This window comes from Pinus tabuliformis, chromosome 7, assembly GCF_031772625.1.
Source record: "Pinus tabuliformis cultivar Carrire ecotype Pingquan chromosome 7, CPIR1, whole genome shotgun sequence".
Taxonomy (NCBI): Eukaryota; Viridiplantae; Streptophyta; class Pinopsida; order Pinales; family Pinaceae; genus Pinus; species Pinus tabuliformis.
Window position 1 is genome coordinate 1,032,958,948 of NC_142293.1, and position 26,725 is coordinate 1,032,985,672.

At 37.8% G+C, this 26,725-nt stretch overlaps 1 protein-coding gene across 1 annotated transcript in view; it reads right to left on the minus strand.

The window, feature by feature from the left end:
• Positions 1-26,725, minus strand: part of LOC149251220 (pesticidal crystal cry8Ba protein) — a 162,130-nt gene that overhangs the window by 14,334 nt on the left and 121,071 nt on the right. The window contains exons 16-17 of the mRNA XM_089459306.1: positions 10,259-10,426; positions 10,017-10,122 (exon numbers count right to left, since the gene is read on the minus strand). Of these exons, the coding sequence (XP_089315432.1) occupies positions 10,017-10,122; positions 10,259-10,426 (274 nt within the window). The remainder of the gene's footprint in view (positions 1-10,016; positions 10,123-10,258; positions 10,427-26,725) is intronic.

Consider the following 26,725-nt stretch of genomic DNA (forward strand, 5'->3'; position numbering starts at 1 on the left):
ATAAAACCCTAACCTAAGGGTATGTCTATAGTTATGAAGCCCTAGTCTACTTAGGGTTAATGATGAAATCTAGACATCCTATTCTCTTCTTTAGAGTCTTGGTATTGTTATAATAAAAACCCTAGTCCTTTAGGGTTTGTTGTTAATGTTTAAAATAAATCCCTAGACCTTTAGGGTTTGGTAAATTAATGTTTATGACCAAAATCTTTGTAATGTATATAGTAAGATTCTAGGGATAAAACCCTCGATTTGTATGACCAAAAACCCTAGTTTGAATAAATTGTTGTATATCTATCTTTGATGTATTGACATTTGTATCCTAGGTTTACCGTTTACCTAGTAAATATTGATGAGAAATGCATCCTAGATATGTATATTCGAGTATGCTAACCTAATTATTGATGCTCATGTAAATTCTAGGGTTTATAACAAAGCCCTATTAGAGATTGATATTCTATGATATGATATTTTTTTCAATATGATTTAGCCTAGGGTTTTCTACAAACCCTAGTAAAAGTTTGTCATGTAAAAGCATATTGTTGAAACCTTAGATAGTTCTATGATTGGCTTGTTACTGGATCACTGAGATCTAAGGCTTTGTGTCTGGAAGATGGAATCTAGGGTTTACATTAAGTCATGGTAAAATCTGCCATATATCTCTAAAAGTAGTATTGAGGCCCTAGATATAATAACATTGATATCTTGATTGAGTTGCTCGAAGTCTTGATGATAAAGTCTAGGGTTTATGACAAAAACCTAGCTAGAAGTTAATGTCTAGCATATAAAAATATGTATCTCATGAACCAGTTGTTTAATATACAAATTCTAATGCTTCCACTGACATGATTTTGATATAGCTAACTTCATGCTTCTGTATATTTGCTATTGGTTGTACCTGCTATTAAAGTTTTGTAGGTACATAATCTTCAAGATAATAAAGATGTTCATATAAGCATGATGAAGGAAGCATATGAATGATGATGATCAAGGAATGAAGCCATGAAAGGTTCTTCAATGTTATAAAAGAAGGAAGTTGTTGATCTCCCTAAGTTAAGAGGGAGCCTGGATAGAAGAAAGAGTACATCTCCCCAGTTGAGAGGGAGGGCATATTATGATAGTCATGATAGATACCTTGAAGAAGAAATTGGAGAATGAATTGGTGTTGCTGAAGAAATGAAAGAAGAAGAAAGCTTCCGACAAATTGAATATGGATAATTTGATGATGATATTAGCAACATTCGAATAATTCAGGACCCTGAAGATCTGTACTTACTTGTATATTTGAAAGTTTATTATTGTTTGGGGTTTGTGTTTAAACACGTAAAATCTCTCCACAAAAAGATTGAACACTCTGGAAGCATGCTTGGACAAATGGATATATCTACTTTGAGTATTTTAGAAGCATGCCTGGTTTAGCTGACATTGCAGCTTTGGTTGATAAACATAGATGAAGCATCTAATGGCTGATTTCGAAGGACATCTAGTCAGCCTACGTATGTTTGATGTCTTGATCCCGAAGAGGGAGGGTGGGGTGTTGGTCTTGAAGCTCCGGCCTTGGATACGCACCTAGATCCCTGTGCTGATGGTTAGTTAGTAAGGCTCATGGTACCTAGAGTGGCTCGAAACTTTAGTCCATCTTAGTCCCACCCGAATAGACAACCTTGGTCAGGTATCTAGTCTGTGGCACTGAGTGTGCCTAAACTCTTTGTAGTCCATGTGTTTTTTAGATCTTCATATGTGAAATATATATATATATATATACGTCCCTAGTTAAGAGGGAGTATTGAAGAATGTAACTAGGTTATGTCTTCATAATTGTATAATGTAATTTATTTGTCAAAAGAAATTTTATAATGACTTATTAACGCACGGGTTTCATGCTTGGGTCATCATGTTTATAGGTCAAAGCCTCCATTGTAGGCTTATAAGTTTTATATTGAGTCAATAGAGTCATTGTCAATTTTATTAGACCCTTCTTGGGCTTTTGTATCATGTAAAAAGAATTAATTTTTAGTCAAATAAGTCATTTGACACTTCCACACCAAGTCGGCCCTATCCTGATGAAGTTGGCCTACATTAGGGCAATTCAACCCACAAGAAGCCTATATATAAGAGGCAGTTCAATTCATTTGCAATAACAGCTCAACAAGTTTGATAGTCAAGAAAGAGAGGCAGAAAAAGTCGAAATTAGGAAGAAGTTTGGAAGGAACATATTTGATGTTTTGGGCTATCAATTCCTCACACGTGCGAAGTCATTGGGCATTTGATGGGGCCGAAATTCTGAAATCTACTACAAGTCGAAGTTCTACTGTTGGGAAGGCCGAAATTCTGCTGCTGCAAGGTTGAAGTTCTAGGTCGAAGTTGTTGTTGGGAAGCTATCATCTGGAGAAGGGTTGACTTGGTGATTGGAGGATGTTTGTGTCTAGGTCAAAGAAGTCTTGGACTATCTCACCTTGTCTTTGAATCTATTGAAGAGTTCTGACTAGGTTTTCCCCTTATAGGGGTTTTGCCCTAGCTATCAGCCTAAATCTTGTGTCTCTTGTTCTTATGATCTTCATATACACATAAATTGGTAATTGCTTGATGAAACATATTATAACAAAGAAGTAAAAGAAGCCAACATAAGGAATCAAACCCTAATTACTTCTAGCATTGATTTCTCAGCAGGTTCTATCTGTTGACAAAGGCCTTGTCGCCCCTTTCTGTCCAGCTTTTGATTTTTCTCTAGACCACCTGCCTGATTATGTCTATAATCATGGTTTGTAGTTTCAAGTTTGAACATTTTGGCTCAATATATCTGATGTACATGTAACCGTTTCATACAATATAACACTGTTTTTTTTTGCGTGAAATTAAACAAACAAACAAAAAGTTAACCAAAAGCAAAATCAACATGAAAAGCTAAGTAAAGATCATGTTCTATTGAAGAGAAGCTCAGGTGTGAAATCGTATCATCTCCCAAATCAAAAAATCCATTACCACACAATTCTACAAAAAATTGAATTAAGTTGGTCTGACCATTTCATAATTCGATTGTTATGCTCAACCCTTAGACACTTGTCTCATATCATCAATCATGACAGCATTGGGAATAGAGGATCATGCAAAGACGTTACGAGCAAAAACGAAAACGTAAAGCCCTTCAATAAACATGCTTTAAGTACAAAGCATTTAGAAAAAGAAAAGCAATGTAATAAATATAAAAATATAAATAACAATAAATAAATAATAACTAGTGGAGAGAACATCGTAATGAAGGGACATGCCTAAACTAACGGTAATGACTTTTAATGAAAGGGCACACCTGCTTTGATATTTAAATTTTATACAAGGCCCTCATTGTACTATCATCATCTTATCACTCATACATTTAATCAATATATTATTATTTTATCCTAAATGGATTTCTTTATATTCCAAGTATTTAGAATATTTAATTGGTGAGCCATATTGGTTGTGAGAGTACCTTTTTGTAGATAGTTTGTTTAAACTAGGAAGTCCTTATTTTATGAAAGTCTTTTCTAGGATCTATATTTATGACATTGTCAATAGTCAAACTAATCATATGCTCTGAAACAGGATTCGTCCAAAACAAGCCACGTGTCTGAATCCCACGATTCTGACACGATTCGATGGGAATTCGAATCCAAAAATGGGACACAACGTGTCCTAACGGGACACGATCGGATCCTGGTCATGCCCCGATTTTGGGATTCGAATCCCCAAAAAGTGAAACTCGCGATATAAAAACAACATTGTTCTTTTCAATATTTACCATTTCTCTCATTCGTTTTTGCAAATAGTGAGTTGTGGGCAAGGAGCTAAGGGTTTCGAGCGTTTGGCAAGGCGATTCAAGCACCAGGTAAGTGCATTTCATCTCTATTTTTTTGTATTTCTATTACAGCAGTTTGTATATGAATTTTTTTTACAAATTTGTGAATGTTTTGTTTATTTTTTTTACAGTATTCATGGCTCAATCAAGGGCAGCAAGTAGAGGGCAAAGGAAGAGGAAGAATGTCTCCATTGGAGATGCCCCTCCTCCCCCAATATCATCAAAGTCTGTTGCAAGTAATGTTGAGGGAAGACTTCCTCCTAAAGACAACATTGAGAAATATCCCTTGTGGAAATATGTCACAAGAGAGATGGGACAAGCACCAAGGGGAAGGGAGGAGGCAATGTGAATTGAAGATGCAACGTTTGCCACAGTTCTTTCAAAAGCACATATTACTGTGGGAAAGGCCATTTGTTGGCTTTACCAAGTTGTGGAGTTGGAGCTTGTAAAGTTGTTTTTTTACAAAAGATGAAAGAAATGGAAAAAGAGTTCACTGTTGGTATGGCAAATGTGGCTGCAAAATCAAGAAAAACCAAGAATAAAGACCCCCTTCCATTTTTTAGGAAAGGCACCACCAAATTTCCAGTTGAGAGTTCTATTGGGGGACAAACAGCAAAAAGAAAAACAATTTCACTTGGTCCAATGGACAATATTTTTCAAAAAGAGAAACGGGAAGAGCTTGATCTCACCATTGCCTTCTTTTTCTATCAAAACTTCATATCATTTAATGTTGCACGCTCACCTCTATTTATTGAGATGTGTCGAGCTCTAACTCATGGGTCTCCATCACGGTATGTGCCTCTTGGTTCAGAGAAGCTTAGAACCACATTGTTGACGAAGGCAAAAAAAGAGGTGCAAAAAATGCTTGAGCCTATTAAAACATCATGGCCAACATCTAGGGTTAACATTGTTTTTGGTGGATGGACAGATCCAGCACGACACCCACTCATCAACTGCATGGTGTCTTCCTTGAATGGTCCAGTTTTATTGAAAGCAATGGATACACTTGGAGAATACAAGGATGCACAATTTATGGGTGAGTTATTTATTGAAGTTATTGAAGACGTAGGTGTTGATTCTTGTGTGCAAATCATTACAGATAATGCACCTGTTTGCAAAGCTGCCAGCATGATTGTGGAAGCTAAATATCCACAAGTGTTTTGGAAACCTTGCATTGTCCATTCATTGAACTTAGCACTGAAATCCATTGCTTCTGATGTGATTTGGATTGGTAACATTATTGAGGATGCATGACATATCTGTAACTTTGTGCAAAATCATACAAATGCCCTCACTATCTACAAGGAGTACAACAATCTATCATTGTTGAAGATTGTTGATACACGGTTTGCCTCTTCATTCATCATGTTGAAGAGGTTGAGGGAGGTCAAGACCGCTCTTGGGGCCATGGTTATTTCTGAGTTTTGGTCTTTTTGGAGAAAGACAGATCAAATAGCCTCTAAAAGAGTGAAGGACACAGTGCTAGATGATGCTTGGTGGGAGAGGGTAGATCTAATTATTCAAATCATGAACCATATCATTTCTTTGCTTCAATTTGCAGATACAAACAAACCCATCCTAGGACAGGTTTATGAGGGATGGGATTCCATGATTGAGTATGTGAGGAGCATTATTCTACAGAGTGCCCCGAGTATGAGACATCACCAGAGGCCTTCTATGGTACTATGCAAGATATTCTTGTCAGCAGATGGGACAGGAATTGCACACCTTTACATTGTTTGGCTCACTCATTGAACCCAAAATACTATAGCCATGAGTGGTTGAATGGTGGACCTTCCCGTAGATTCCCTCCTCACATGGATGGTGAAATCTCACAGGGGAGGAAAGATGCATTCATGCGAGTTTTCCAGGATAGAGCATTGCTTGATGAGGTGGAGGATGCCTTTGCAGAGTTTTCCACTGGCACTGGTCAATTTGCAGGATATGATGTGATTAGAGACAGGGGGCTAAGAAGCCCTATTCTTAGTGGGCAAATCATGGGCCAACAAGCCCTCCTCTTTAGCAATTAGCCATGAGGCTCCTCTCTCAGGTGACTTCATCCTCTTGTTGCAAGAGGAATTGGAGCACATATGGGAATTTGTATAGTGTGAAGAAGAGCAGGCTTGAGCAGTCCAGGGCGAAGACAATGGTGTATGTGCACACCAACCTTTGTCTTATTTACAAGAGGGAAGAGTGATTGAGGAGAAAGACAAAGGTGTGGGATGACTTTCCTGATGATATGGGTCTGGACAGCAGTGTTGAGTTGGCATTGGCCAGCATGGATCTCAATGATCCAGTGATAGAGCCTGTTAGATTTGATGACTGTGATATTTTAGAAGGGTCATCCTCCACACTAGCAGATGCAGAGGCAACTATGGATACAGGGGAGGAGGAGGATGCAGAGGCGACTATGGATACAGGGGAGGAGGAGGATGCAGAGGAGAGCAGTGGTGACCATGATGATGAGGACATTGATGTTGATTCTGATGATGACTATGAGGATTGATGACTCATGAGTCATGGGCTACCTATTGCCTTGAGGCTTGTATACCTGTAGTTGTTTTATATTTTCTATTTCTATTTGCCATTGGCATTGCACTACCTATGTAACACATTTTGATTTGATGACTTAATGAGAAAACTACAGCTGTCAGTGTCTTTATCTTACTATCTTGTAAGTTGTCTTTCATTTATGAATCATGATTTATGTGACATGTATTTGAATTTTGTATGTACTATGCATGCTATAATGTTACTAACTTACTTTGTAAACAGTAAAACTAACATCTAGATGAAGATCTATGTTTGAAATCAATGAATTTGTATCATTAATGAGAATTTGTGTAAGAAATATCTAATTTTTAATATATAAATAAATAAATATATATATATATAACAAATCCTACGTGTCCTGTTTCGGGGGGGTCAACATGTCCGAATCCAACACTCGAATCCCCGGAATCCTATGAATCTCGAATCCCCGTGTCGGGTTACTTAGCTCATATGTTAACCAACTCTAAATTGCATAGATCACTTCAATTTATTGTAATACTCGCCATGGTTAATGTTGCTTTCCAAAATTATCAATGTCTCAGTTTGTTGGTCTCTCTTTGTAAAGTTTTCTTATATTGTCTAAAACACAACATCTATGCCAAATGTTGAACTACTTGCCTGTTCCAGTCCCCTCTGTTGTCAAGGAAGCTCTCAGGCACCAAATTTGGAGTCACCCAAGTTCACCTGAACATCCTTGACCTCAAGCCTACAAGCTGTCTTGTTTCTCCAGAGCTTTACAAGGCTGGCTAGAAGAGGTCATTAGCCCAGTGGAACCATGATAGCCAAGGTTCAATCATTTTTATTTTCCATATCATGTAGTTTGTGACCTCAAACAGCAACATTCATGGACAACTCAAGGTTCAAAATGAAAAATAGAAGAGCTCACCAATTGGTACAAAATTCTTCGACAAGAAGGATTGGAAGCAAAGGCTGATGAAAGTGTTCAAAGCATAGGAAATTGGCTTTCTCGAGTGGAATCTTCAAGTGAGAAGTAGTGAATTCTTAGTGCTTGATCCTCAAGGCCAGTAATCATGTTACAGCCCCAGCTATGAGCATTGTAAGAAAAGAGTCAGCATCACACATCTTTCATGTGCTAAAAGCCCGCAATTACAGAAAAGGAAAGACAATTTGAATTATGTCATTAAACTGGGATATTTAACTACAAGTTGACACAGGAGAGTATTTGATTGATTTGACCTTCATATACTAGAGCGACAATTGCATATGATGCTCTAGTTGAGAAGATTATGCCAGCATAAAACAGGTACACGACCAATATAATTACTTAAAATTTAGGCCACACTAGTTCATCATGAATTGTTTTATCCATTACACACCATTCCTCTACAGATGAAACTCTCAATTTCAATGTAGAGACTAACTAAGGTTATTGGTACTTGACCAACATAATTACTTAAAATTTAGGCCACACATCACACTATTTTAGTATTTTACCATGAATTGTTTTATCTATTACACACTATTCCTCTACAGCTGAAACTCTCAATTTCAATGTACAGACTAACTAGGTTATTGGCCCCCTCCCTCTCTATATTATGAAGTTGTGCTGCATGATGTTGAAAGACTTATTCATAATGGTAGTGTAGAAGCTGATTTAAACGAGAATGATAATAAAAGAAAGCAATCACACCTATAGGAGTGAGCAAGGAGAACCCAATACATAAATGACCGACTACCACAACCAGTAAATCCAAGCAAATTCAATCTCAATCTATGACTAAATAACAAACCTGCTAATACAAAATCAAAAAACAAAAAAATAACATGACCAAATTACTGTTTATATAGAGTAGAGAAATCTCTACTGCTACAACTAAATAAATAAAAAGTTAAAACATAAGAAGTCCAAAAACGTAACATTTCATTAATTTGACTTCAATGCCTATTCTACCCTGTTTCTCTAGATACTTTCCTCACTCTCTTGACTTGATGCCTATTCAACCCCATTTCCACCAGCTACATCCTCATTCTCTCATTTCCCATCAGTTGATTTGACCTCCTCCAAATATACCATGCTCTATACAACTGTATGGGATGGATGCAACCTTTAATCACTATCCTCGTATTACCAAATTCACCAACCATGGAAAATTTGAAAGTCCGTTCTTAATACAAATTCATAAATTTCCTGATAAGTGGAAGAAACCATGGAGAACAATCCAACCAAAACAGAATTGGCTGCAAATGCTCGGAATAACAGTGAACCCCAAGCGCAGAATGATATCAAACCACAAGAGATTCGGTCATCAGAACAGCAGGATAATGAAGTACAATACAGAACAAGCGATGGGGGACACAAAGAGAGCACATTCTTCAGAGACTTCAGATTCTAACAAAGAATCTCCACCGAAGACATCAGTATGTGAGCTGGCTATGGTTCCAGTTCATCCGACCTCAAGGGATGGATAGAAAATGCAGAAAAAAGAAAGGCAAGAAAGAGATGTTAAGTGATTATTATCACACTTAGCTTCCTGTTTTTCAAATGCAATTTTGTTGTTTTTCTCTTTTGCTCATACGCCAGGAGGCTTATCATATGGAATGCTTTCAGCATTTGAAGAATGTAATTTTGTTTCCTTGTTTGTTCAAGATGAATAAAATTATGGGTGTTCCTCGGAAAAAAAAGATACAAATTCATAAATTTCACCTCCATACTTGAGGTTCCCCAGATTTGTTTTTGTGAACCTTCAGCCTCATCACTAAAAATGAAGCAATAATTATAGCAGCATATATTTCACTTCCATCCAACCAAAATCACCAGTACCGCCCAATCCAAGAAAACAAAAACTGAAACAATGAAGTTCAAGGGGAAAAGGTTCACAGCCCTAAGGGCTCAATCCCCTTCAAAAATCAGATCTGGAGAATACTTTTTAAGCAGATTTATTAAGCCCTGAATCTGCCCCTTCAGATCCTCCATATCTCATTAAATCACCTGACATCTCTGCAAACTGTTCATGATAAATCAGGAAACAAAACAGCCCTAGAAACCACTCATTAACACAAGAAACATATGTCTGATTTCAAGATCTACAATGCACAATATTTGGACAGCAAACTTATGTCCCAACATAATGAAGATACAAGCACATACCATCACAAACCACTGAAACATATCCTATCTGCTCATCACAAGCCACTGAAACATGTCCTATCTGCTTATCACAAGCTACAACCCTCCAATTGTGTTCAAACCCTAGCTAGGGTATCCACCATAACAACAAACCTAACTAGCAATTATGGCCTAACAGGGCATCACGCCAAACTACTCCTAGACACCCCAAAGTCGCAACAACAAGCTAGCATCTACATCACCAAGTCCACCCTTGATTTCCCATTTGCATCACACAAGTCCTCTCTGCTAATTTGTTCAAAAACTGGAAACCAATATGAGAAACATTAGAAACATGACTCCTGAAAATTTTGGAAAAATGGAAACTTTATATATAATGTGCTATTTTATATATAGCATATTATATTGAATCTTTGAAAGAAACCATTATGATTCAGATTCAAGAATAAATGAAGAACATTTAAACGAGATTTCAATCAGTTCCATCTGGACACAGGACAGAGAAAATGTAGAAAGAAAACAACATAAATCACCAAGTCCTACCTTATCAAGCTTACAGGAATCAAGCAATGAAAGCCGTTTGTCCTGAATCCACAGGACTATGTATAAGTGAAACAACTCCTTTGCATCAACCCCTCCCTTTACCGGACTGCAAATGTTCAACATACAACATGCCACAAAAATTGCTTTTGTCAGACACATTGAAGTTTGCAATTAAATTTTTTATACTGAAGTTACACCTCTAAAAGCAACAATAATAACACAAGAACAATTAACATGCATACCAGATATTCCAGTTAGCTAGATCTCTCTGAAAGTCCGCTGTTGCAATAACAAGATCTGCCACAGGCGGAGAAGGGCCTGATGGTGGGCATGCAACAAGAAATGCCCGTAGTCGATTGCAAAGATCCACATTGTATATGGAAGCACAAATATTTGGAAGATCTAGAGAGCTGCAACACAGTAGAGAAAGCAGAATGAGATTTGTATAATGCTGAAGGGATATGATTATAATTATATTATGCACCAAAAGTAATATTGACCTACACTAGCAAATCTCTAGAACCTGGAAATTTGAATCTTAGTAACATTTTTAAAATCTTCATTTCGCCAATCTAACAAAAGGAATGAACTAGACATTGACCTTTCGGAGAAAAATGCCAAAATAAAATTCAAGTAATATTGAATGAAAAGCCATAAGTTGATAATACAACCCTAAAAGACAAATGTCATGGCCATCAAATTATCTAAAAAAAAGGGAGTAAATTTAACAAATGCATTATAATGGCTAGAAATATACACACCTCTATCAAAGAAATCTACTAACAATAAAAGAAATAAAATCTTGGATTCAAAAGAAAACGTTACAAACATAGTAGAGCATTATAGGAAAACCTAGCAAGCAAGAAAAGAAGGTATTAGATCTCAAACATGTGTAGAAATCAGATTTGGATACTTTCAAATTCAAACATGTCCCAGAACAAAAACTAACAAAGAAAATCTGGAAGAACCTGAGACAAATATCTGACAAAACTTAAGAAATACCAGGTTATCCCTTTAAAATAGTTACAGATAGACACACTTCTATCAAGGAAATCTATGACTTCAAAAAAAATACCAGTTTGATCTTGGATAGAAAGAAGAACAAGACAAGCAGAATAGAGCCTTGTAGGGAAACCCAGCAAACAAGAAAGCAAGGCATTAGAACTCAAACAGTTTCAAAAATCAGACTTGGATGCTTTGAAATCCAAACAAGTACTTGAGCAGAACCTAACAAACATAATCCTGAAAATCTGAGACAGACATATGAGAAAACTTGTTTAATACCAGTTACTCCTTCAGTAAAAATACTTGATGGAAAAAAATACTTAACTTGAAGCCAAAAATAAGAGAATAGAAAAACAAGCAGGATAATAGTTCACATTTTTTGACATCCAATCATCACGTATCTCTGCATTTGGCTACTGATTCAAACTTGAAAAATCATTCAGGATTGGGAGCTTCTATTACTGATCTTTTGTATGTCACGAAATTGTATGTTTCTCTGTTTCGGGATATACACCAGTGAACCTAGATAGTTAAAGTGCATTTGTATACCTGGTTTTCAACTTTTCCAAATTCAACCTGATCATTCAGTCGTGCAGTTACAAGTCAAAAAACCATTACTGTAGCAACCATAAATTATTAACTGTTGAAAGATATGATTATTAGCATTAGATTGTCCTTAGGAGCATACAACGTCATCCATTTTATTAGTTTTAAGTCTTAACATATTCATTTTCAATATTAATAAGTTAGTCCTTTTTATTATTATTCGAGGTCATAGGGAAGGTCATAGGGGATGTCGGGATCTTTGACATAGGGGACCCCACCCAAAATACTAAAATACTGAAATTATAATATCTATAAATTAAAACATAAATCACTGAAATTTTATACTCTTATGCATAACAATGTACCAAATAAATCCTAAATCGCAATTCGCAATTCACAAATCACCATTATATTTTTCTTTGTATTTAGAAAACTAAAAATTCAGAACATATAGATCTAGGTCTTAAGATAACTATTACAAGTTTACCACATAAATCACATTGGCATTTAGCACATTGGAGTTGCAAAGATCGAGAACTGGAAAATTTGATATGGCATTGTAGGGACACTCGGAAGGAATTTCAAGCTTCTTGATTAAAAGGGCAAGGAAAGATAAATGAAATCCTAATAGCTTAATAAAGTTCATATCATATTCACTCAAAAGTGGAGCCTCGGAATAACACTTGATAATCTAGGATCCATTTAGAGGTAGCAAAGTAGTAGAGATAGTTTTATAACAAGATATAACATTCAACTTTCATTGAATGAAGCTTTATACCTATTTTATGCTTGAAAGTTCAATGATTAGGAAGACCTATGAGACTTTTATGATCAAATGGATGCACAAAAAGAGAGTATTTCGTTGAGAAATCAATGCATGTAGATATTAGGGTTTGATTCCCCTTTTCTTGATCAGTACTTGTGATGTATATGTTGGCTTCTTTTTACTTCTTTATTATGTTATCTTTCATCAAGCAATTACCAAATTAAAATTGTATGAAGATCACAAGAACAAGGGACACAAGATATAGGCACTCAACTAGGCAAAAACCCATATTCAGGGGAAAACTCGGTCCAACTCTTCCACTAGTAGATTCAAATCAAATTGAGACAATCCAAGACCTTTTGACCCTAACAAAGACCTCCTCCAATCACCAAGTCAGCCCTTCCTTTTAGTAAATGAACTCTGCAAAACCTTCCAAGTGTCTGCTCCTCAATTACTGCTTCAATCCAGAATTTTGGCCTCCTAACTTCAGAATTTTGAAACTGCAGAAATTTCAGCACATGCAACTAGCAAAGAAACCCTAAAAAAACTCGCATGTGTGAGAGAGATAGATGCTACATACTTCGATTTGCTTCTTCCTTGGATTAGGTCTTCTTTTCCTGCACTTCGTTCTCTTTTTCGTCCGCGTTCTCTTGCAGATCCAACTTTTTGAGTGTGTGCTTCAAATGAGTCGAGTTGCCTCTATTTATACCAATGTGGAAATAGACTCGATAACACTGGGAACTCCCGATTTTTTCAACTCGCTGATTTTATCAGCCGAGTTTTTCATGATTTTTTCAAAAATGAAAAACACAGGATTTAATCGTAAAACTTGGGATGAAATCGAAATTTATCCAAAAACTAGTAAGGTGTCGTCCTGCGTATAAGTTAAGAAAAGGCTGATTTTTCGACTCATTTTGCACTCTAACCTTTGTGATTTGCCGCTGTGGAGAGAGGAGGTGTTTGTCATTGCCCAAGAAGAGGAAATTTATCCGATTGTGGGTGAGACAACTTCAAAAAACCCCTGACGTGGAAGCCATCTCATTGGACCAAATTGATACCACTATTGCATGGAGGATTGAGACTGAGAGCTCTATCATGGACATAGTCCCTGATTGGTTAGAGGTGGATCCAGACGCACTAGAGCCGGAGGAGGTAGCAATTGTAGGGGAGGGAGAGGTAGAGGAGGAGGAGGAGGAACCACCATCTAGGATGGACAGCAACAAAGGACAGAGGCAACCTCCTATTTTTGCTTCTAGAGGATGACAGAGTCCATTTGTAGCCCTAGGGGTAGGGCCTTCTTCCTATAGAAGAAAAGGCAAAGCCATTTCCTATTTCCCATAAAAGGGGCAGAGGAACTCAGGGATTTATTAGTTTATGACATGTAGATGACTCATGATGATGAATCATGATACACATTTATTAAATTGTTTGTTGATACTTTGACTCTTGAGGCTGAGTCAAGACTTAGGATTCAGGACTTGATTCACTATCGATATGTGATGTAGCACTAGACTTCTTATACATCTTATATTATATATATTAGCTTTCTTTTCATATTTATGTGGCAATGCATTTATCTAATGTTTTTAATACTTTAGATGCTAAAAAAAAATTATAAATGAATATTTTTATACTTTTCAAATTTTGTCGAGTTTTTGCCGAATTTTTCAAAAACCTTCCGACGTTAACAAATTTTTCAATTTTCGGACCCTTGCCTATTTATTCCCTAGGTCAATTTTTTCCACTTTGATTTATACTGCTTCAATAGGGTCAAATTCCCTCTTTCTAGGTCAACTTCTCCAGGATAGGGCCAACTTGGTGAGGAAGTGGCAAATGACACTTTAGACAAGAATAATTATCTTTACATGATACAAAAGCCCAAGAAGGGTCTAACAAATGTAACAAGGACTCTTTTTTACTCTTGACAAAACCTAGAAGCCTTCAATGGAGGTTATGACCTAAAAAATAAAGGAGCATGAAACCCATGCTCCAAAAAATGTTTTTCTTTTACAATAAAATTTTTTTCTTTTCTTTTGACAAATACAATTATGAAGACCAACACTAGTTACATTCTTCAACACTCCCTCTTAACTAGGGAGGTATTCATAATTACATATATACATAGGTACATGGATGAACTCAAAATGACATGATCTATGAAGAGTCACGGCACACACAGTGCTACATATTAGATACCTAACCAAGGAATCTAACTGGGTGGGACTAAGGTGTGTTCCAAGCTTTAGTCTCTATAGGTACCATCAGGATTTAGCTCTAACACCAACCCAGGGATCTAGGTATCATATCCAAGGTCGGAGCTCCACATGACCTATGATACCCTCCCTACTTCGGGATCTAGACATCATCACAAGCCAAGCATCTTGTGGCCCAAGATGCTTCATCTTTCCCTATCTACAAAATTTGTAATATCAACCAATCCAAGCATGCTTCTGAAATATTCGAACTTCTTATTTGGAAGAGATTTCGTCAACAAGTCAGCGACTTGCTCATCTGTCAAAATATAGTGTAGCTTCACAACCCATCCTGCACCAAACTTCTAATGTAGTGGTACTTGTCATTAATATGATTTGTCCTAGCATAAAACATGGGGTCTTCGGACATCTTAATGCTGCTTTGATTATCACAATTTATCACTGTAGGATCCAGTGGCCCTCCAAACAAATCTAATAAGAGTTTCCTTAACAAAACAACTTCTTTTCCTACTTCACATGCAGCAACATATTCGGCTTCAGCACTACTTAAAGCAACAAGATCTTGTTTTCTACTCATCCATGAAATCATTGCAGATCCCAAACTGAAATAACCACCAGTAGTACTTCCATCTGTCTCACTGCCACCCCAATCAGAATCGGTAAAACCTATCAATTTAATTTCCTTCCCATCATACTTCAGGCAGTGATGAATAGTTCCATGTAAGTATCTTAAAATGTGCTTGGTAGTTATCCAATGGTCATGATGAGGCTCCAACTGAAATTGACTAAGAACGTTTACAACAAAGCATATGTCAAGTCTAGTATTCACCAAGTACATCAAAGAGCCCACCAACTTACGATAACTTGTAGGATCAACGGGACTAGAGTCAGAGCTTCTCAACTTCTTTAGATTTGTGATCATGGGAGTAGTCATAGGCTTGGAATCCATCATACCAAACTTTTGTAACATCTTGATTATGTACTTTCCTTGACCAAGATATATCTCACCGGGTTTCTGCCAAACTTCCAAGCCCAAGTAGTAGTGCATGAGTCCTAGATCTTTCATTTCAAATTCTACTGCCAGCATTTTCTTACATTCTAGAATTATGCACTCCATGCCTGTAACAAATAAATCATTCACATACAAAAGTATAATAATTGGTTCATTCTTCACTATTTTGATGTACAGGTTTGCATTGGCAGAACTTTTGACAAAGCCAATCCTTAATAGATAGGCATTCATTCTTGTGTACCAAGCCATATGAGCTTACTTCAAGCCATATAGAGCTTTCTTTAATCTGCAAACATGAGTTTCCTTGCTATTTATCTCAAAGCCTTCCGGTTGTTTTGACATCCATTTGATGGATATTCCATCCCATAGTTGCACCTAGCGAAACCAAAGATCTAATAGTAGTGTATCTAGCAGTAGGAGCAAAGGTTTCTTCATAGTCTATTTCTTCCTTTTGAGAGAAACCCCTTGCAACAAATCTTGCTTTGTATTTGTCTATGCTTTCATTAATGGCAAGTTTGATCTTGTAAATCCATTTGGAAGTGACAACAGATTTGTCACTAGGTCTTGGAACGATATCCCAAACCCCATTCTTCTTGATAGATTAGTATTCTTCATGCATTGTTTTCTTCCATTCTTCTTGATGGGCGGCTTCTTCAAAGGTAGTTGGTTTTGCTTCGATTAAATTTGTCATGTATGTTGCATACCCTAAGAATCTTTTCGGTCTTTTGCTTTCTTTGAAAGTTCCTTTTGTCGCTCCATGTTCTTAGCCTTTAGGCATCTTCAAGTGTAGCTTTTAACCAATTTAGCCTCTTCTTTGTTTCGGCAATGATTGTAGATTGAATAAGTTCACTTGGTCCTTCTTGCTCTAGGTTTGTAGGTGATTTGTCACGTTGCTCTTCTTCAAATAGGCATCTTGATCTTTTGTGGGCGTGATTTTCATCAAATACAACATCTCTGCTAACTTCAATTCGTCTATCTTCTTTGATGTAGATTTTATAAGCCTTTGATAAGGCTAGAGTCGTCTAACTTCTTTCACTTATCTTTTGGAATATGAATGTATGTGGGACATCCAAAGATTCAGAGATGGTCTACACATGGCTTCTTCCCTGAAAACGCTTCTTCTAGTGTCATATTGTCAAGGACTCTATGAGGACTTCTATTTTGTATGTATAATGTTGTCATGGTTCCTTCTCCCCATAGAAATTTTGGTAGGTCTTGATCAAATATCATAGTCCTTATGCATTCTTCAATGGTTTTATTCTTCCTTTTTGCTGCTCCATTTTGTTCTGGATTCCTTCTCCCTCTTAATGTTTGCTTCTTTGCAATAAGCTATAAGTTCCTTTGAAGTATATTCATCCCCATTGTCAGATCTAAGAGTTTTTATCTTCCTTTCAGTCAGGGTCTCAACTCCGGATCTAGAATACTTCATCTTTTGTCTTGAAAAAATAGAGCCATCTCTTTCTAGAGTGATCATCAATGAAGGTCACGTAGTATTGGTGGCCTACAAGAGATTTATCAGACATGGGCCCACATACATCAGAATGAATGAGGTCTAATATCTCCTTAGACCTTGTGTCGCTGCTTGTAAAGGGTTTCCTAGTATTCTTTCCCAAGACACAACACTTGCATACTCCTTCATGGTCCTCCTTGATGTTGGGGATGCCCTTCACCATTTAACTTACCCATATCTTATATGCCAAAGTTTGATGGGAGAACAAGGGTTCATTTTCATCCTCTGATCTGAGTCTTACGGACATGATTCAGAATCAACTTTATAACTCTATAGTCTTCCTTCACGAATCCCAATAACCATTTCTTTTTCAGAATCCTTTCCCCGAACCAAAACTTCTCTACAAGAGCAACTCTATCTCCTTTATCATTCTTGACTCTTCTAGATAGTCTGTAGATGATCCTTCCAATGAAGCTTCCAGCAATTTTTAAGAGATTGAGTCCAATCTTCAAATAGCTTGTGATTGAGAGAGTGATCCTTTCTTTCAAGATGCTTTTTCTTCCTTTGAATGATAGCCAACAAATTGATCTTCAAATAGTCCTTCCTTCACCTTAGCTCTAATACCAAGTTGAGAAATCAATGCATATAGATATTAGGGTTTGATTCCTCTTTTCTTGATAATTACTTGTGATGTATGTTGACTTCTTTTTACTTATTTATTATGTCATCTTTCATCAAACAATTACCAAATTATAATTGCATGAAGATCACAAGAACAAGGAACACAAGATATAGGCACTCAACCAAAACTTTACCATCTACAAAAGCAACTCTATCTCCTTTATCTTCTGAAAAATAAATGGAAAGTGAATTATTTTTCAAACCTGGGACATAGAGGATGTTGTTGAGGTGTAGCTTTGTTCCACTTTCTAGCTTCAATGACGTAGATCCAAGGACCTTGGCTGCATAGTTGTTGTTATCGCCAAGCCCCACTGCATGTGATGATGATCCCTTTGATAGAGTATGAAGTTGTCCACTTTCTCCTGTCATGTGTCTTGAGGCTCCACTATCAATAATCCAAGCATTGTCATCATTTAGTGTACCTGTAAGTGCAACCAAGAATCCTTCATTCTTGACTCTTCTAGATAGTTTGTAGATGATCCTTCCAATGAAGCTTCCTGCAATTTTTAAGAGATTGAGTCCCATCTTCAAATAGCTTGCCATTGAGAGAGTGATCCTTTCTTCCAAGATGCTTTTTCTTCCTTCAAATGATAGCCAACAAAGTGATCTTCAAATAGTCCTTCCTTCACCTTAGCTCTAATACCATGTTGAGAAATCAATGCATGTAGATATTAGGGTTTGATTCCTCTTTTCTTGATAATTACTTGTGATGTATGTTGGCTTCTTTTTACTTATTTATTATGTTATCTTTCATCAAACAATTACCAAATTATAATTGCATGAAGATCACAAGAACAAGGAACACAAGATATAGGCACTCAACCAAATCAAAACCCCTATCCAAGGGAAAACCCAGTCTAACTCTTCCACTAATAGATTCAAATCAAATTGAGACAATCCAAGACCTTTTGACCTTGACAAAGACCTCCTCCAATCACCAAGTCATCCCTTCCTTTTAGTAAGATGAACTCTGCAAAACCTTCCAACTGTTTGCTCCTCAATAACTGCTTCAATACAAAATTTCGGCCTCCCAACTTCAGAATTTTGAACATGCAATTACTGCAAAAATTTTGACCCCACAACCAGCCTAGAAACCCTAGAAAAACTTGCACGTGTGAGAGAGATAGATGCTACAAACTTCAATTTGCTTCTTCCTTGGACTAGGTCTTTGTTCACTTTTTTGTCCTCTTTCTCTTGCAGATCGAACTTTTTGAGTGTATGCTTCAAATGAGTCGAGTTGCCTCTAATTATATTGCTTCCACAATGTTGAATTCCCTCTTTTTGCGCTGACTTCTACAGGACAGGGCCAACTTGGTGAGGAAGTGACAAATGACACTTTTTACTCAAATAATTTTCTTTACATGATACAAAAGCCCAAGAAGGGTCTACTAAATGTGGCAAAGACTCTTTTGATTCTTGAAAAAACCTAGAAGCCTTCAATGGAGGCTATGACCTAGAAAGTAAATAAAGGAGCATGAAACCCGTGCTTCAAAAAATATTTTTTCTTTTACGATAAAATTTATTTTTATTTTCTTTTGACAAATACAATTATGACAACTGACACTAGTTACATTCTTCAACATATTTTAGGATTCCTTAACTTCATTTAAAATTCTAATACAAGTTTTAATAGCCATTAAAGCCAAATTTTAAGACATCAGTGGGCTCTTATTGTATGAAACACAAACGTTGTAATTGTTGGGCAATATGTAAAATGATTTTGGTTGTAGAAATGGTATCTAAAAAAATTGGAATATTTTGGATAATAATAAGGTATAACAAATTACTTACAACTATTGCTACAAGAAAAAAACATAGAATAAGAAATTTCTAATAGGCCCTCCACTCAATTCAAAAACAACTAGTGTTGAAACCCAATAATTGTTCCCATCAATTATTATTAAGAAAGATTGTAAAATACTATGAGTACTCACAAGACAATATTTCTGCAGGATGGCATGAGTGAGAAATAGAATACGATGATGTGTTGTTTAATTACATAAGGAAAGTGCTTTTGCTTTCCATATACAAAATTGAAAAAGTTGATCACTCAAGAGTAGTTGACATACATTTATGGTAAATAGTCATTGCACATAAATGTGAATGCATATATCATATTCTCAAGGGGAACAACACCATTTCAATTGGTCAAACTTTAGTTCAAGCCTCCTTGATGAGATTGCACCAATTGTCGACCATTCACACAACAATATCATGGTAACAACATAGGGAAACCATAATCAATAGAAGAACTCATTGTCAACAAAGAAGAATTTAAGCTTATCGGTGGCAGAAGAACTCAATGGTCATTATTTTATTTTATTTTGCTTTTTCTTTTTATTCATTGAGCTATAAAATTTGGTAAAACAGTAATGTGGACTTGGAAGGAGGAATTTTTCATTTTTTTAAAGGAGCATTCCCTTATATATTGTTGAAGTTTGTAGCTTGAGCAGATACTTCTGCATAGGCCTTGTGTCTAGGCATGTAGAAGTTGCCCACATTTAACCTTAGAATATTTATTGATGTAACTTGGCCTAAGTTAAACTTAGGAAAAAGCACATAATTATATGTTAGCTTGTTGAGCCAAAATTAAAACTTAAATTAAGTTTTAATCTTAGTTGTCTATCTCAAGTGAGTCGAGATCTAATCTCAGCCATCCATCACATCCAGAGTAGGGCTAAGGTCAGGATAAGACAAACAACAGCACAAGATTGAGAGAGGCTTCTCAGTGAGCGTGTGTTGGGTCTGAGAGAGTGCAATGAGGCTGGTGATTAGTTTCGTATTTTCATAGTTGGGCCTATTGCAAGTGCAGGAGCCCATTTCAATTGGTCAAAGTTTTGTTCAAGCCTCCCTAATGACATTGCACCAATTGTCTACCATTCGCACAACAATATCATGGTAACAATATAGGGAAATGTTAAGTTTAGGTATGTTCTATGCTTAGAGCAATTTATTTCAATTTTCATAGTTAGCTCTGTTGGGTTGTGTTATATTCCCTCCACGACTAGCCCACGTAGTTACCTGGGAGTTGAAGGGGGGAGGTCACAGGGGGTTTGAGAGGTACCCGTAACCCCACTTTATATTTTGGTTTTGGACCCTATGTTAGGTTGGTCGGACCCACCTATGGTATTGTGCATGATTTTCGCACATGTTTTTTAGACGCGATGGTTTTCGGTCCATGGTATTGGATGCTTCGGCATGTATAAATATGTATTGTAACATTGAAAGGAACATAATGAAAAATCAAGCTAGTAGTCCCGGTTTTGGGATCCAGGGGAAAATCTCTGTGTATATGTGTTTTATGTGTTATGCTCTCGCATTGTTTATTTTCTATGTTTTAGAATTCGTATGCAAGTAATTTCTATACAGGGTTAAAACCTACATTTGCTATCAGAGTTGTTTTGGCTTCAAGGGGACACCTTTGTTGCTGAGGGGTTTCGCTCGGGCCTGTGGTAGACCCTATTCAGTGGGAAATCTGTGAGATCGATTCTGGTAGTGAAAGAAGATGGCGAGCAGTGGAAAGATAGAGATCGAGAAATTTAATGGTCAGAGTTTTGAGTTGTGGAAACTCAAAATGGAGGATCTGTTGGTGGATAAAGATTAGTGGATCGCAGTAGATCCGGGTACTAAACCAACGGGAGTGTCTGATGAAGAATGGAAGAAGTTGGATCGGAAGGCAAAGAGCACAATACGATTGTGTGTCTCAGATTCAGTATTGTTGAATGTATCAAGGGAAGCTACGGCGAAGGCTTTGTGGGACAAGTTAGAGACTTTGTACCAATCTAAGTCTCTGGTGAATAAACTGTTCCTGCGAAAAAAGTTGTATAACCTAAGGATGAAAGATGGAGACTCAGTGACAGAGCATCTAAATGCATTTAATACAGTGGTAACTCAGTTAGCATCTGTTGATATTAAAATTTCAGATGAAGATAAGTGCATCAATTTGTTGTGTTCTCTACCAGATTCGTGGAATAGTCTGGTTATTGCAATAGGCAGCAATGCAACTGCCTTGCAGTTTGATGAAATAGTCTCATCCTTGTTGACGGAGGAGATGAGACAGAAAAATATGGAGAGCCAGAATGGTGATGCCTTGTTTGTACGAGGACAGTCCCAGAACAAAAACAAAAATAAGTCATCGAGTGGGAAATCTAAATCTAGAGGGAGATCTAAATCTCCAAGAAAACCTGTAAAGGTGGTGTGCTGGAAACGCAGAAAGGAAGGCCACTTCAAAAGGCACTGTAAATCTAAAGCTCCTGACAAAGGAAAGGGATTTGATGAGACTCCTTCTGCAGAGGCGAAAACCACCTCAGATGAAGGTGGGGTATGTGTACTTGGCTATCTTCCTCGAATACAAGGTATAGCTCTCTGGATTTGTGATTTCTGTGAAAATTGTGTATATGGGAAGCAGAATCAGGTAAAGAGTTATCTCTCCTCAGAATGGTAGTAGTAAGAGTGCGAAACAGATATTAGAACTTGTGCACAGTGATGTGTTTGGACCTGTGAAGGTTCCATCACTGGGTAAGTCTGTGTACTATGTATCATTTATAGATGACTTCTCAAGGAATACATGAGTATATTTCCTTAAGAAGAAATCTGAAGCCTTTGACAGGTTTAAAGAATTTAAGGCTCTCGTGGAAAATCAGACAAAGAAGAAGATAAAGGTGCTAAGGACAGATAATGGTGGAGAGTTTTGTAGCAAGGAATTTGAAGAATTCTGTAAGAAGTGTGGTATAGCACGACAGAAGACTACTCCATATACACCTCAGCAAAATGGAGTTGCAGAAAGAATGAATAAGACATTGATGTAAAGGGCAAGAAGCATGCTCAGTGGTGCCGGGTTAGGAAAAAATTCTGGGCAAAGGCGGCGGATACTGCATATTACCTGGTCAACAAGTCACCTTCATCAACGTTGGAGGATATGACTCCACAAGAGGTATGGACTGGTAAGAAACCCTCTCTTTCACATCTGAGGGTATTTGGATGTAATGCATATGTACATGTTCCAAAGGAGAAACGAACCAAGTTGGATAGTAAATCTGAAAAGTGCATCTTTTTTTGGTATAAGGATGGTTTAAAGGGTTATAAGCTTTGGAACCCAGTCACACAGAAGGTTGTGTACAGCCGAGATGTGGTGTTCAGAGAGGTAAAAGATGTTATTAAACATGAAGTCCAACCAAAGGAACCTGAGAAGATAGAGTTTGAGCTTAAGGAAGAAGAATCAGACTCTACAACAGAGGAGGAATCAGAAGATGAAGAGCCACAAACTCCGGGTGTGAGAAGATCAGTTCGAGAAAAAAGGCAGCCAAAAAGGTATAGTCCATCTGCTTTTTGTTCAAATTTTGCTTTGTCTGTGACTAATGATGATCCCAGAACTGTGAAGGAAGCAGTGGATTCAGAGGTTGGAAAACTCTGGAAAGAGGCCATGGTTGATGAAATGGCATCTTCGCACAAAAATGAGGCTTGGGATCTGGTGGAGTTGCCAGCTGGAAGGAAACCCATTGGCAGCAAATGGGTGTTCAAAAAGAAGACAAATGCAGAAGGAAAAGTGGAGAAATACAAAGCTCGGTTAGTAGCAAAAGGTTATTCCCAGGTGCCGAAATTGATTTTGGTGATATTTTTTCTCCTGTTGCCAAGGTAACTTCTATTAGATCTTGGTGCTGCAAACTACATTTTGGGCATGGAAATTAAAAGAGATCGTGCAAAGAGGAAGCTCTGGTTAAACCAGAGGAAGTAAGTTGAAACAATACCGCAGAGGTTTAATACGCAGGATAGTAAACTGGTGAAGGTTCCTATTCCTGTAGGTGTGAGGTTATCTGTTGAACAATGTCCCAAGACACAAGAAGAGGAGGAGGACATGTCTCGTGTTTCATATGCAAGTGCAGTCAGTAGCCTGATGTATGCAATGGTCTGTACTAGACCAGACATTGCACATGCAGTGGGAGTATTGAGCAGGTTTATGTCAAAACCAAGGAAGGAGCACTGGACAGCAATGAAGCGGGTTTTCAGGTATTTGCGTGGCACTAGTGATTATGGTTTGTGCTACCAAGGAAGACCAGGATTGGACAGAATGTTGGATATTCATGGCTTTGTTGATGCTGATTGGGCTGGAGATCTGAATCAGAGAAGATCTACAAGTGGGTATGTGTTTATCCTATTTGGAGGTGCAGTCAATTGGATGAGTAAGAAACAATCTGTAGTGGCACTATCAACTACAGAGGACGAATACATGGCAGCCACTCATGCAAGCAAGGGAGCAGTTTCGTTGCAGAGATTGTGTTCAAGTATGGGGTTAGTACAGGAAGCTATAAGGATAGACTGTGACAGCCAAAGTGCAATTTTCTTGGCAAAGAACCCTGCATATCATTCAAAGACAAAGCACATTGATGTTCAGTATCACTTTGTGAGGGATATGATAGAAGACAAAAAGGTGTTGTTGGTAAAGGTGGACACTTTGAAGAACACTGCAGATGAATTGACAAAATCTGTGAGCTCTGAGAAGTTCTCTTGGTGTAGAGAGACAATGGGCATTTCAGGGCTGGAAAAATGACTAAGCTCTCTTGTGGCCCCCTGTGGAAAGAAAACAACAAGTGGGAGAATGTTGGGTTGTGTTATATTCTTTCCATGACTAGCCCACGTAGTTACCTGGGGGTTAGAGGGAGGAAGGTCATAGGGGGTTTAAGGGGTACCCATAACCCCACTTTATGGGGTCCGAGGCAGCGCCCCGGAAAATTTTGGCTTTGGACCCTATGTTAGGTTGGGCGGACCCACCTATGGTTTTGTGCATGATTTTCGCACATGTTTCTTGGACTCGATGGTTTTCGGTCCATGGTTTTGGAAGCGATGATTTTTGGTCCATGGTATTGGATGCTTCGGCATGTTTAAATATGTATTGTAACATTGAAAGGAACATAATGAAAAATCACGCTAGTAGTCCCGGTTTTGGGATCCAGGGGAAAATCTCTGTGTGGATGTGTTTTATGTGTTATGCTCTCGCATTGTTTATTTTCTATGTTTTAGAATTCGTATGCAGGTAATTTCTATACAGGGTTAAAACCTACAAGCTCAATACCTTTTCCAGATTAGCAACCACATCAGCATTAAAGTAAACTGCAGATAGAACATAAGCATAAATCGCAGAAGACAAGCCAAGACAAGAGGACACAAGATGTGGCGCCAGCCAGTGACAAACCCCAATGTGGGGGAAACCCTTGATCAATTCTTCTTATATGTTCTTCAATAGTTCAGCAGAGAGAGAGAGAGAGAGAGATAGTACATTTACAACTGAAGTCAACACTTTGACTTATCTAGATGAGAGCATAGATCATCTCTAAGAAGATGATACACAAGATCAGTTGAAGACATGTTGCTTCAACTACTTCTTCAAGGTGACTCCTTCACCTACCATCGTACTGCATCTCATCATGATGTTGTGCCTCACCGTGCTACACCCATCATCACAATGCTGCATCTCATCATGCTTCATCAATCATGACGGTACGCATCATTGTACTGCATCATGTGCCATTGCTGCACCATGTTGCCATACTGACCTATGTGTTTGTTGCACCTAGCTAGCTTGTTGTCCCTTGCCTGCTTGTTGTCCTGAGCATGCTTGTTGTCCCTAGAATGCTTGTTGTCCCTTGCATGCTAGTTGTACTTGTTGCACTAAGTATCATGTTGTTGTCCCAATGTGTTATACTAGCAGCACTATGAACTTGCTATATCATACTGTTGTACCTCACCATTGTGCTGCCCCTCATTATGCTATGATACACTTCATCGTTGTACCCATCATGCTGCAGCATTCATCAACATGTTGTTGCAATATATCTGTTGCTTGCAACATCATGCTACTTCAATGTATCATCATTGTTTTCTCCATCCAAGTGACTGTACTATTATCAACACAGTCCTAACATATGTTGCCTTGCTGGACAGACTTCAACGTATACCCTTCAGCACTCTTCTCCATGTCATACAAGTCGCTTTCAGACCTTCCTTCCTCCATGGTTGTGACTAGGGCATGCTTGAATAGTCTTCCTTTATATCACCTGGAGGACTGCGGTTAGGGCAGCATAGAGCTTCTCCATAGGGTTGCGTATAGGACAGCGTAGGGCTCTCCATAGAGCTGCATATAGGGCCATGTAGGGCTCTCCATACAACTGTGTATAGGGCAACGCAGGGCACTCCAATAGAGTTGTGAATAGGGCAGCGTAGGGCTCTCCAATAGAGTTGTGTATAGGGCAGCGTAAGGCTCTCCATAGAGCTGTGTATAGGGCAGCGTAGGGCTCTCCCATAGAGCTGTGTATAGGGCAGCGTAGGGCTCTCCCATAGAGCTGTGTATAGGGCAGCGTAGGGCTCTCCAATAGAGCTGTGTATAGGGCAACATAGGGCTCTCCAATAGAGTTGTGTATAGGGCAGCATAGGGCTTCTCTTTTAGACCAGCAATTAAATCTCTCCTTGCTACTTTATGTAGGCTTCCTTCACTACGTTAAAATCTCCTCCATGATAGTGTTATGATTTAGGGCAGCGTATTCTCTTTAGATCTCTCCTCCCACCAAAACCCAAAGACAAGTGGAGAGGAAGAGATCACCAAGAGGATGTGTGTCCAAATGACTTTCAAGGCACCTCTATTTATACTAAAACGTTGAGCACAAGTGGGGTTTATTTGGTTGCTGGCCAACCTTGACAAATTGTCCCATAACACAAATAAATTCATATCTCCATGAATACTTATCAGAATCAAATGATCTTTGGATCAATCCTACACCTCTCGATGAGAGGGATCCAAGAAAAATATCAATTGCCATTAATAAGATGACCCGCATGGAATTTGGCCCTAGTTGCCAATTTTAACAGGAAACCATAAGCAGCAAAAGAACTCATTAGCAACAAATAAAAATTTAAGCTTACCAGTGGTGGAACTTGGAAGAACTCAATGGTCATTATTTTATTTTATTTGCTTTTTCATTTTATTCATCGAGCTGTAAAATTTGGTAAAACAGTAATGTGGACTTGGAAGGGGGAATTTTTCAT